The 11813-nt window shown below is 43.9% G+C and overlaps 1 protein-coding gene across 2 annotated transcripts in view; it reads right to left on the bottom strand.

The window, feature by feature from the left end:
- Window positions 1–841: 841 nt before the first annotated feature.
- Ly86 (lymphocyte antigen 86) overlaps window positions 842–11813 on the bottom strand; it is a 71122-nt gene continuing 60150 nt past the window's right edge. The window contains exons 4-5 of one of the 2 annotated variants that reach the window (XM_048799749.1): window positions 7075–7127; window positions 842–1266 (exon numbers count right to left, since the gene is read on the bottom strand). In XM_048799749.1, the coding sequence (XP_048655706.1) occupies window positions 1183–1266; window positions 7075–7127 (137 nt within the window). In that variant the 3' untranslated portion in view covers window positions 842–1182. The remainder of the gene's footprint in view (window positions 1267–7074; window positions 7128–11813) is intronic. The other variant, XR_007346185.1, reaches the window with a different exon arrangement.

Here is an 11813-nt window from a genome sequence, read left to right as displayed (position 1 = left end):
TGGGCTTCGGAGCTGGCTCTGGAAATAAGATGGGCAACTTGCTCATTTATTGAGGAGTTGAAGATGCAGATGAATTTGTTCACTGCTGGTCATGTGGCTTCTTAATATTTCAGGAACTGCCTCTTGGAGACAAGGGCAGTACCTGTTTTTGTTCTCAGTGTGCTCTAGGAGCACAGTGCCTTATATGCTAGGTGTTGAGCCCTGTTTCCTTAAATAAATGAATGAATGTAGGAATGAGTGACATCATGTGCTGAGATCAGGTATAATCATGCTCTGGGGGATGCTCTAGTTTGGATCTCGAATGTCCTGAGAGGCCTGTGTTGAAGGCTTGACTCCCTGGGGTGGCACTACTGTCAAGTGGGAGAGCCGTTAGCAGGTGGGGTCTAGTGGAAGGTCTTTAGGAAATTTGGGGTGTGTCCTTAAAGAGGACTGTGGGACCCTGATCCCTCTTCTTCCTCTTTGCTCCCTGGCTTATATGGTGAGTGGATTTGCTCTACCGCATGCTCCCACCATGATGTGCTGGCTGGCCACAGGTTAAAGCAGCAGGGGCCAAATGATTGTGGACAGAACTTTCAAAACTGTGAGCCAAAGTAACCCTTTTCTCTTCATAGGTCAATTTTCCCTGGTATTTATTATGGTGACGGAAAGCTGGCTGACACAGAGGATGAAGGGGAAACGAGCGTTTTGTGAGGTTCTCTAGTTGTAGATGGAGCATCATGCTTCTGAATTTCTTAGAGGGACTTATGCTGTGCCAGCAGGTGACACCTGACTGTATCTGGAGAAAATGACTTTTTAATGACAGTATTGTTCTACAATGTTTTGAAAAATTCATGCTGAAGACTTGTGAGCTAGTTTTCTTTATTCTGGGTAACGGTGAGGAAAAGCTCTTAAGGAATTCAAAAGAAGGTGAGTCTGAGTTACTAATTAGGGAAGAAATGACCCTAAAGACTGCCTAGTGACTACTGAGAGGCTCCCCGGAAGCACATAATTTCCAGGGCTTCATTCCATCTGTGCAGTGTGGGGACATCTGATCCTGGGGCTCAACTTAGCCGCTGCACTGCTCAGGAAGTTCTTCAGAGTCTCTCTGTTATCAACTGGTTCTTCTTACAAAGCAGGTTGAGTCTGGGGACCTTGGAGTCCCCATGAGAATGAGCTTACTGTGCTTTTGCCTGCAGGCCACAGTCAGGAGGCAATGACAGTGACATTGGCACAAGCCACTGTGGAGTGGTTTTCATTATATAGTTTCAGCAAAACCTGGTATTCTCCCTGCAAGAGATACAGGGAGAATTATTAGGCAGGGGACACACACTATAGTCAATCATTCAGCAGCCAGCCTTCTTGATCTGTGGTTTCAACATCCACAGCTTCAACCAACTGCAGACTGAAAATGTTTGAAAAAGGTTGCATCTGTACTGAACAGCTACAGACTTTTATCATGGTCATTATTCCCTAAACAATACAGTATAAAAACTATTTATGTAAAAAAATGTATATATTGGTACCAGGGATTGAATCTAGGGGCACTTTACCACTGAGCCACATCCCCAGTCCTTTTTTTTTTTATATTTTATGTAGAGACAGGATCTCACTAAGTAACTTGGGCCTTAAGTTGCTCAGTCTGGGTTTGAAGTTGCATCCTCCTGCCTCAACCTCCTAAATTGCTGGGTTTATAGACATGCATCACCACATCCTGCCTATTTATACAACATTTATATTATATTAAATATTGTATTAGGTATTCTAAGTAATCTAGAGATGATTTAAAATATGCAGATGATGTGCATAGGTCGTATGCAAATCCTACACCATTTTATCTAAGGGACTTGAGCATCTGTGGATTTGGGCATTTGAGGGGATCCTGGAACAAACCCCCCAGATGGACTGTATTTATTGAGCATCTCTTATGTATAAGGCCTGGTTCCAGACACTGGGGATGAAGTAGAAGAAGACAAACCAACTCCTTGCCCTGTGGGGCTCTGTCTTTCTGGGAGAGATGAACGAGCCACACATGAGGGACCATGGAGAGCTTGCTAAATACTGATGCTAAGGAGAACAGGGCAGGAAGGAGTGGGTGGGAGAGCTGGGGAGGGTGGGAATAATGTTAGTTTGCAGTTTTCAAAATGTTTTTATGAGTGCATCATCATTATGCAAAATAGCAGGCTTCATTTTGACATAATCATACATGCATGGATATAATTTGCTCTATGTCAGTCCCCAGTCCTTTCTGTTTCTCTCCCCTCCTTCCTCCCCGTTTCCCTTTCTATACTCTACTGGTCTTCCTTGTATTTATTTATTGTTTTTTGAATTTTTAAAATTCACTGTGGAATATTCATATACATACACAGCAGAATTTGGTAAATTTCACTCCACATTCCATCCCATCCCACTTCCTTCCACCTCTGTCCCCTTCCTCTACTCCACTGATTTCCCTTCTATGTTCAACCTGCCTTTCCCCCTTTATTTTGTTCTAGCTTCTGCACATGAGAGAAAGCACTTGCCCCTTGACTTTCTGAGTCTGGCTTATTTCATTTAGCATGATGTTTTCCAGTTCCACCCACTTACGAGAAAATGCTATAATTTAATTCTTTATGGCTGAGTAAAACTCTATGGTGTGTCTATACCAAATTTTCTTTATCCATTCATCTGTTGAAGGACACCTAGGTTGGTTCCATAACTTGGCTATTGTGAATTGAGCTGCTATAAATATTGATGTGCCAGCATCCTTATAGTATGCTGATTTTAGTTCTTTTGGATAAATATCAAGGAGTGGGATATCTGGGTCATATGGTAGTTCCATTTCTCCTCTTTTGAGAAATCTCCATACTGCTTTCCAAAGTGGTTGTTCTAGTATGCAGTCCCACCAACAAAGTATGAATGCACCTTTACCCCTGTATCCTCAACTGGTTTGCAATTTTGAGGACAGTGGTCAAGAGAAGGACCTTTAGGCAAAGACCTGAAGAAGGTGCAGGGGGGCGCCATGGTGCTCTGTGGCTGATGGCTCAGTGTTTGAGGAAGCCAGTGGGGCTGCCAGGACAGAAAGGAGAGGAGGGGAGAGTGGGAGCCCACAGGAATCCAGAACCTTAGGACCTCACAGGTCAGGGTGGGGATGTTGGCTTCCAGTCTAAAAGGGACTCAAGTTATGACTGTTTTCCCCAGAAGAGGGATTGCATTTGATTTATGTGTGAATAGAATTTCTCTGGCTGCCATGTTGAAAAGAGGCTGTAGGGGGAAAGGGTGAAGCCTTATGATGAGGTAGGAGAAGACTGCAGTCATCCAGGTGAGAGGTGAGCATGACTTGGTGGATAGGGAGAAGGGGCTTGGGTTGGGATAGATTTGGAAAGAAGAGCCAATGTGATTGCTGAGGAAACCCAAGTGAGTGAGAGGCAAGAGATGGATTAAAGCCTTCTGGCCTGGGCAATTGGGAGGATAAAGTATCATTTTTGAAATGGAGGAAATCCCTGTGGGGGCACAGCATAGAACTAAAATGCTCCATCATGAAGAAGGGTGCCATCTTTCAGGATTCTTTTCTAGCAACAGTACTCCAGAGAGGGCTCCCTTCATTTGCAGGTGGCATATCACCACTTAGAAGAGGCCATGAGAGCCATGCTATATGAGGAATTGTGGGAATATCCCAGGGGTTGACATGCTTCTGTCTTGTTCTCTGCACACTGTGGTAGCATGTCTGTAGACTCACCAGTCTGGAGAAGAAAACTCAGAATGGTGAGAGGTAATGGCAAGCAGAACAGAAAAGTCAAGAGAGAAGGATGCGTAAGAAATGCCTGGCACATCTTTGAACTGCCTGTCACCCAAAGGAGGGAAGGAGTTTAATCTGTATCAAGCCAGAGGGAAGGAATAAATCAGACCATTGGATAGAAGTTGCAAGATCGGCAGCTTTTGGTAGCAGAGGGCAACTTTCTAGCAATTAGCAAAGGCTCAGGTGGAAATTGCATTTGAGAGAAGAAGGCTATGCTCTGGGTGGTTCTTTGGATGTGAGGACTGATTAGGTGATTCATCTTGAGGATTCTGTGATTCTTCAGGTCAAATGTCAAGCAACTCTGATATTAGAAGCAGTGTTAGGAATTTCACCAAAGCAGTGTAAAAGTTGGAGAATGAATTATGAGTAAAGGCCAGTTGAAATTTATCTGATGGTGTTTCTTCACCACCACCACCACCATCACCATCACCACCATCACCACCATAATCATCATCATCGTTATTCTCTACTTCTCTTTTAACTCTCCAAGTGCAGGTAAGCCCACAATCTATAAAATTGTTGAAAACCAAATGAGTTTTTTCATTATTGCTTTATGAGTTGAAAAGAAAATGGAGTATTTGGAGGAAGGTGCTCTAGATGATGCATTACAAGACACACATACTCTGGTAATAGTCTTTAGGCAACTGTGACAATCTGGGGACAGGTGGACAGACGGCTGCAGTCTTTGTGCTCTTGAGGAGGACACTGGATTTGTGAGTTAGGAATGTGTATTTGCTTCCTTGGTAATACATGGTTCAGACTGTACCTATACTTTGTTGTCCATATGCTTTGGGAAGCCAAAGGATCTCTAAATTCTAATTAAGAAGACAGAAGGCATAAACAGATATAATATTGCATGCAAGACTTCAATTTAGGCTAAATAATTGGGTGTGCTAGATGGAAAATAAGCTATTTGGGATGGTCTGGAATGTTTCCAACACAGGATAAATGTTGAGGTGATAGACATGCCAATTTTATGACTGTACCTTGTATACAAACATTGAAATATCACAGTATATGTTATAAATATGTATAATTAGTACATGTCAACTAAAAATAGTATTTGTCTATTTCTCTACCTAAAAAATAAATGAAGAGTAATACCAAGGCACTTAATATTGAGCCGCATTTTTGACCGAGCAGGGACTGCCATTGTCCCAGGCATGAGCCTCAGAAGGGGAGGGGGCCCAGGCCCAGGCCCAGGCCCAGGAGACCTGACCATGGCTTTGGCCTCACATCAGGCCATGCCTCCTTTAGCACTGCTCTGGGTTAAGGAAGGAAGGTACTGCTTTTCTTCTAAGCATAGCAAATGACTGCAATAGGTTTGGTCCCTGAGTCACAGTGGTTCGACTTAGGATGAATTGAGAGTGATATGCATCCAGTAGAAAAGATACTTTGAATTTTGAATTTAGATCTTTTCTCAAGATAGTGATATGCAGTATGATCCTCTCTTGATCCTGGGCACCAAAAGAGAACTGAGGCTTCTTCCCATTAGCCACACAATCCCAAGCGATAGCAACCAACAGTCTACAATGTACTTGTGGCTAAGCTAGGATGCTTGGTAGGTTAGGTGCATTACTTGCATTTTTGATTTAATGTTATTTTCAACTTACAGTAGGTTTACCAGGATATAGCCCCCTTGTAAATCAAGGAACACCTGAAAAGCTTTTTACATCTCTGGTGAGTTTTCTTTCAGAAGGGTTCTATGACTTTAAAAAGGCCTTTTCTATTTCACAGCGATTGCTAAGGGCAGCTAGTTAAAGAAAAAGCCAATTATGCAAAATGAAAATCAATGGTTAGCAACTTTTATGTTGGTTTCCTGTGGGGTATCAGAAGGAAAATGAGACCAAAAAAATTCAAATAGCAAAGATTTAAGGAGAGAAAAAAAAAAAGCTATCTGGAAGATTTTGGGCCCTGGATCCTAGAAGTGAAGAGAGGATGAGTTTTCCTTTCTTGAAAAATTTCTAAATTATACTGAAAGGCCTGAGGAGAAAACTCTGCAGATTCCAGGAGAGAAAGCTGGGGTTTCCACCCCAGCTGTGAGAACAAGAGCAGTAGGAACCCAAGATGGCCTCTCCAGATGCTGCTGTGGGACAGAAACCCAGAGGCTGGGCAGAAAGGAAGCAAACCCAGAAATGAAGCTAAGTGGAGGAGATTCCTTATGGATGAGTCTCGTCTCTTGTGGCTCTTTCAGGTTTGGGATGGCTGGTAAAATGAAGTTCAAAACAAAACAAAGAAATTAAATGATTACATTTCCACAATTGTTTTTGTGCTCTTCCATAAGATTCTTGAAGGAGTAGCATATTGAAAATATATTGCTTAAGCCAGAGCGGCTCGAATTCAGACATTTCATAAATCATTTTATTCAGAGTTTTAACTTTTATGGAATAAATATAAAATTCTAGTGTTAGTTGTGAGTCTTGCCACTGAAGGTCCAGGACATGAGCACTTTATTTAGTTAGCCTGCTATGTATGGTTCGAATGTTCCCACCGAAACCTGGGTTGAATTTAATCCCCAGTAAACAGGTGGGATCAGGTGGGACCAAGACATGATTAGCTTGTGAGGGGTATACCCTCATAAATGGATTAATCCATTCTTAATGGATGGATGGGTAGTCTGTAGAGTGGGTCTGTTATAAAAAGCAGTTTATCTCTGTCTTTTCTGTGTAGTATGTGATGCTCTGGGCTACACTGGGACCCTGCAGAGAGTCCCCACCAGCAAGAAGGACCTTACCAGATGCAGCCTCTTCTTAGAGACCTCTCAGTCTCCATGGTCGGAATAAACCTTTAGTCTTTATGAATTACCCAGTCTGTGGCATTCAGTTATAGCAACAGAAAATGAACTAAGACACAGCCCATGGATAATAGTTATAAGGGGGACATTTAAGCCTTTGTGGTTTTATGCATCTTCCTTTCTCTGAACTGCCAGCCTGTGCATGGTGCCTCCCCCACACCCCAATCAGTGTAGCCATATGGAGCCCCATAGACCTTGGCAATCCTGTGCACAAGACTCCAGCATCCTTCTCAGTGGGGTTTGTGCCTGGAAAATCCCTAAAGTTTCAATGACACATCAAATGAACATCCAAAAGGGCAAAGCCATGCATTGAACACTTCTAAGTGTCCACTATAGAGTAACAGCTTTATTGAGAAAGGGTCTTCTTAGTGATGGCCTATGGAAAAGTCTCAAACTGTTTAATTCCTTGCTTTTCCTCCTCCTCCTCCTCCTTTCTCCCCGCTCTTCTTCTACTTCTGTCTCCATCTTCACGAAATGTTCAATACAATAATCAAGTAACAACGTAAGACAGAAAACTCAGACTTACCTCAGGAACATCAAAACTAGAATTATCAACAGGACCCGCATAGTAAACTTGCTCTGAAAAATAGACACAGCACAGGTAACATTATTCAACCCCTCGACACGAGAATGATCTGCTCCATCGTTAGTGGTCACACAGATGTGGACCGTGGTAGGTGCGACAATCAGGGCAGCCATCGACGTAAGCATTTTAAGTTTCTGATCCAAACCCTGCTCTTGATTTAGTTATTCATTTAGGCACCAACTATTTGTCAAGTGCCTACCATATGGGAGACCCTGGGGATCCAGTGATGGTCTCTGACCTCAACGTTGCTTATATTCTAATGAGGAGGCTGACATTGCAGAAATAACTGAACAAGATGATATCCATACTATTAAAAGTGTTGAAAAGCAATATGCAGGTGATGTGAAAGGCGGGGTGAAGAGGCCCCTGGAGTGGGCTGTGAGGGGTTCCAGACTGAGACCATCTCCTGTCTTTCTGTTTGGCCTGTGATAGTCATTTTTTTCTTTGGACTCAGATTTTGTTTTGTTGTTTTTGAACTGAGGATTGAATCCAAGGGTGCTTAACCACGGAGCCACCACCCCAGCCTGTTTTTATATTTTATTTAGAGACAGGTTCTCACTAAGTTGCTTAGGGCCTTGCTAAGTTGCTGAGCCTGACTTTGAACTTGCGATCCTCCTGCCTCTGGAGTCTTTGGGATTCAAGGTTTGCGCCACCACACTGGGCAGACTCAGTTTTCTTGTTTTAAGACTGGACTGATAATGTGAATAAAAGGGACCACTTCATCGGGTTAGGAGGAATTAAAATCCTTGGTACATATTTGCAAGAACTAGGAACTGGGAGATTCTGTGTTTGATAGGCTGTGACTGGTCAAGGAAGCCATCTCTAGGGAGGTGACACTTGAGCTATGGGCCTTCCCACTTGGGCCTCCAGCTCAGTGTCAGAGCCCTTGCCTAGCGTATGTGAGGCCCTACGTTTGATCCCCAGCACCAAAAAGCAAGACAACAAACAAAAGAAACCAAGAGGAGGCTAATAACCAACTTACAGAGCTGGGAGAAGAGAATTTTAGGGCAATAGAATAAGGATAAAGGTCCTGATGTGGGAAATTGGGAGACAGATTTGCTGGAGCACAGTGAGCAAGAGGGACCATGTTGAAAAGACCCTGGAAAACCAGAGGGAGACAGATATTTCAGCATGTTGAGGATGCAGAAGGAAGTTTGGATTTCACTCCAGAGGCAGTGGGAAAGGTATTAAAAAGTCAAATGAAAACACTCTCTTTGTGTTTTGCTGTATGGAGAACGGAGGGGAGAGGCAGAAAGGGCAGGCCCCTTCGTGGCCAAGAGGAGGGAAAGGTTGCGAAGGGTGGAGGTGCAGGTGGTGGAGGCCAGGAAACACTAGAGAATCGTGGCCACACTCGGAGACAGGAGTCACTGATAAGTGGACAGGGAGGGTGAGGGTCGGGGGGACTTGGGGCTGGTGGGGGTGCCATTTATCGATATGGGGGAACCTGGGGAGGAAAAGCCATGTGTGTGTGTGTACGTGTGTGTGTGTGTGTAATGGTCAATAAAGGGTCCTTGAAAGCAGTTGGATGTATGTATCAGGAGTTTGGGGAAGTGGTAGGAATGGAACTACGGATCCTGGAGTCATTTACGTGTAGTGGGGATAAAGCCATGGGACAGGATAAGACCCTAGCTCCAGGGAACAAGATCAACAGGCAGAGAAGGGGAGAGGCTAGAAGCACTCCAGAAGCCCTTCGACTCTCAGAGGTTGAGTGTAGAAGTTGATCAAAGAGACCAAGGGACCCGCGATGGAACGGAAGGTCATCAAAGAAGCCAGAAGGTGAGTGTTTTTCAAACAGGAGGTGAGACCAACTGTGTTGGATGCCACCGCTCAGAGTTTGAGTGAAGTGAGGACAGAATTGTGCACTGGCTTTGGCAACCTGGACATCATTTGGTGACATTGACAAAAGCACTGAAGAGGGGGAGATGGAATGCCCAGGTGGGGTGGGTTTAGAGAGGGATGGCGGTGAGGGAGTTGGAGTTTTGCAGTGCAGGAAAGCAGGGGGAAATGAGTGCTCTCAGGGAGGATGTGTGGTGGGGTGCCTGGTTCCTTATTCATGACATGTGCAGTGGCGGCACCACACTCCTCTTGTGAAGGGAAGAATTGTGTCAAAAGAAGAAGACTGAACACACAGAAGAGAGGGAATGAATGGAGGAGTGAGGGTTTAAGAAGGCGGAAAAGGAAGGATTTGCTTTTGAGAGAAGCACAAAAGTACTCCCACAGTATAGGAGGGAAAGGGAGCAGAATGGGGCATAGGTAGATTTATGGGCTAGTCACTAGGCCACGGGCAGGCGGGGCTCCTGTCTGATTCCTTTCATTCCCTATGAAGGTCATGTGCAGACAGATAGGGGAAAGTGGAGGGTGGGGTCTGTGGTGTGTTGAGGAGCAAAAGAGGGGGTTTATACTATTCATTATGGACAGTGGGGAAGAAAATGGCTTGAGGCAGTGTCAGTGTTGTTGAGTGCCTTTTTTTTTTTTTAAGTCTGTGGCCATGAATTCAGATACCCCTGTCATCCCAGATGTATATTTTTCTCAGAAACAATCAACAACTCTGCTGTAGTTGATGGTTGTATTGTAGTTTGACCAATCAATAACGTGAAGAGACAGCCTATAGAATGGGAAACAATCTTTACCACATGCACATCAGATAGAGCACTAATCTCCAGGATGTATAAAGAACCCCCAAAACTTCACACACACACACACACAAAAAAAAAAAAAAAATCCAGTCAATCAATGGGCTAAGGAACTGGGCAGACACTTCACAGAAGAAGATATATAATAGACCAACTAATATATGACAAAGTGTTCAACATCTCTAGCAATTAAAGAAATGCAAATCAAAACTAAGATTTCATCTCACTCCAGTCAGAATGGCAGCTATTAAGAGTACAAACAACAATTAGTGTTGGCGAGAATGTGGGGAAAAAGGTACACTCATACATTGCTGGTGGGACCACAAATTGGTGCAACCACTCTGGAAAGCAGTATGGAGATACCTCAGAAAACTTGGAATGGAACCTCCATTGGACCCAACTATCCCACTCCTTGGTCTATACCCAAAGGACTTAAAAATCAGCACACTATAATGATGCAACCACGTCAATGTCTATAGGAGCTCAATTCACGACAGCTAAACTGTGGAACCAACCTAGATGCCCTTCAATAGATAAATAGATAAATAGTATATATACACAATAGAATATTATTCAACCCTAAAGAAGAATGAAATTGTGGCATTTGCAGGTAAATGGATGGAGTTGGAGAATATCATGCTAAGTGAAATAAGCAAATCCCCAAAAAACAAAGGCCAAATGTTTTCTCTGATATGTGGATGCTGATCCATAATGGGTGGGTGACAAGGGAAGAATGGAGAAACTTTGGATTAGGCAGAGAGGAGTAGGCCATAGGGGTGAGAAAGATGGAGTAATGAGACAGACATTATTACTCTATGTACATGTATTATTAATGCATGAATGGTGTGACTGTATCGTATATAACCAGAGAAATGAAAAGTCGTGCTCCATTTGTGTACCAAAAAAAAAAAAAATTAAAAAATGTTGTAGTTTGGCTTGATGACAGTGATAGAGAGAGTCAAGTCTATTGGGGACAGATGCAAAGGAAAGATTAAAATAATAGACCACGGAATCTCAGGAGAGTAGGAAAGGTAATGAAGGCAGGAGGAGGCACTTAATAGTAAAAACAGAGTGGTTGGATGGCATCTCCATTATTGCAATAAGGTCCCAGGACTGGCGAGCTGGAAGGGTACAACGAAACTAGGAGGCAGAGTCCTGCACTGAGAGTTTGGAAGTGGAACATTTTTGCAGACTATGACAACACCCAGGGTTGGCATGAGAGATGATGGTTGAGACAGAAGTTGGAAATGGTTATTGGAGGTAAGGAGGTGAAGAAATGGCAACATCACAGTGCTGGGTGGTCACATCCATGTCAATATTGAAATCAGCAGGAAGGACAAGACCTTGCCCGTGTCCTCAAAGGATTACTGCCTCCTCTGTGATTTGCCGGCTGTATGAACTTAGCATATTATAATGGCTCATTGCACAGACTCTGGGTTCATACTACAAGTTGGGCAGGTAGGTTATCACAACGTCCCCTCCGAGGGTGCTTGTGAGCATCACATGAGTTAATGCATGTGACTTTCATAACAGCACCTGGCACAGTGAGCCCTCAGGAAACGCTTGCTATGAACATGTTTGCTTATTCGTGGACACCACTGAACATCCATCCAACATAGGTCGGGACTGTGCAGGGTGCTAGGAGAACAGTAGACAAGAACAGGATGGGAGCCGTTTAAACCACTGGCCACCAGGATTGTTCCCAGGGCTTTTCCCTCTGTCAGACTAGGATTCTGGCCTGCTGCTCTGCAGTGTCTGACACTCAGCAGGTGCAGTGTATGGTCATCAAATGAGGCTATTGATGAGTAGAGCCAGAATTGGGACATGGGTCTGACACTCAACTTCCTTCTCGCTCCCTCTGCTGTGACTCCCTATCTGTTGGAAGAATCAGGGCCTGAGAGGGGCTGGCACATGAGGGATAGACTCAGGAATGAGTCATTCAGGGCACCCAAGTCTGGTGATGATAGTGGGGGACAGGTGAGGGCGTAAATAAGCACTTATTGAGTTATTAATGATGTTAGGATCTAAACTCTTTTCATGACAGAG

The sequence above is a fragment of the Marmota marmota genome, unplaced genomic scaffold, assembly GCF_001458135.2.
Source record: "Marmota marmota marmota unplaced genomic scaffold, marMar, whole genome shotgun sequence".
In the NCBI taxonomy this organism is placed as follows: domain Eukaryota; kingdom Metazoa; phylum Chordata; class Mammalia; order Rodentia; family Sciuridae; genus Marmota; species Marmota marmota.
The sequence above is the reverse complement of the archived record's forward strand: the minus strand, read 5'-3'. Positions and strand labels throughout refer to the sequence as shown.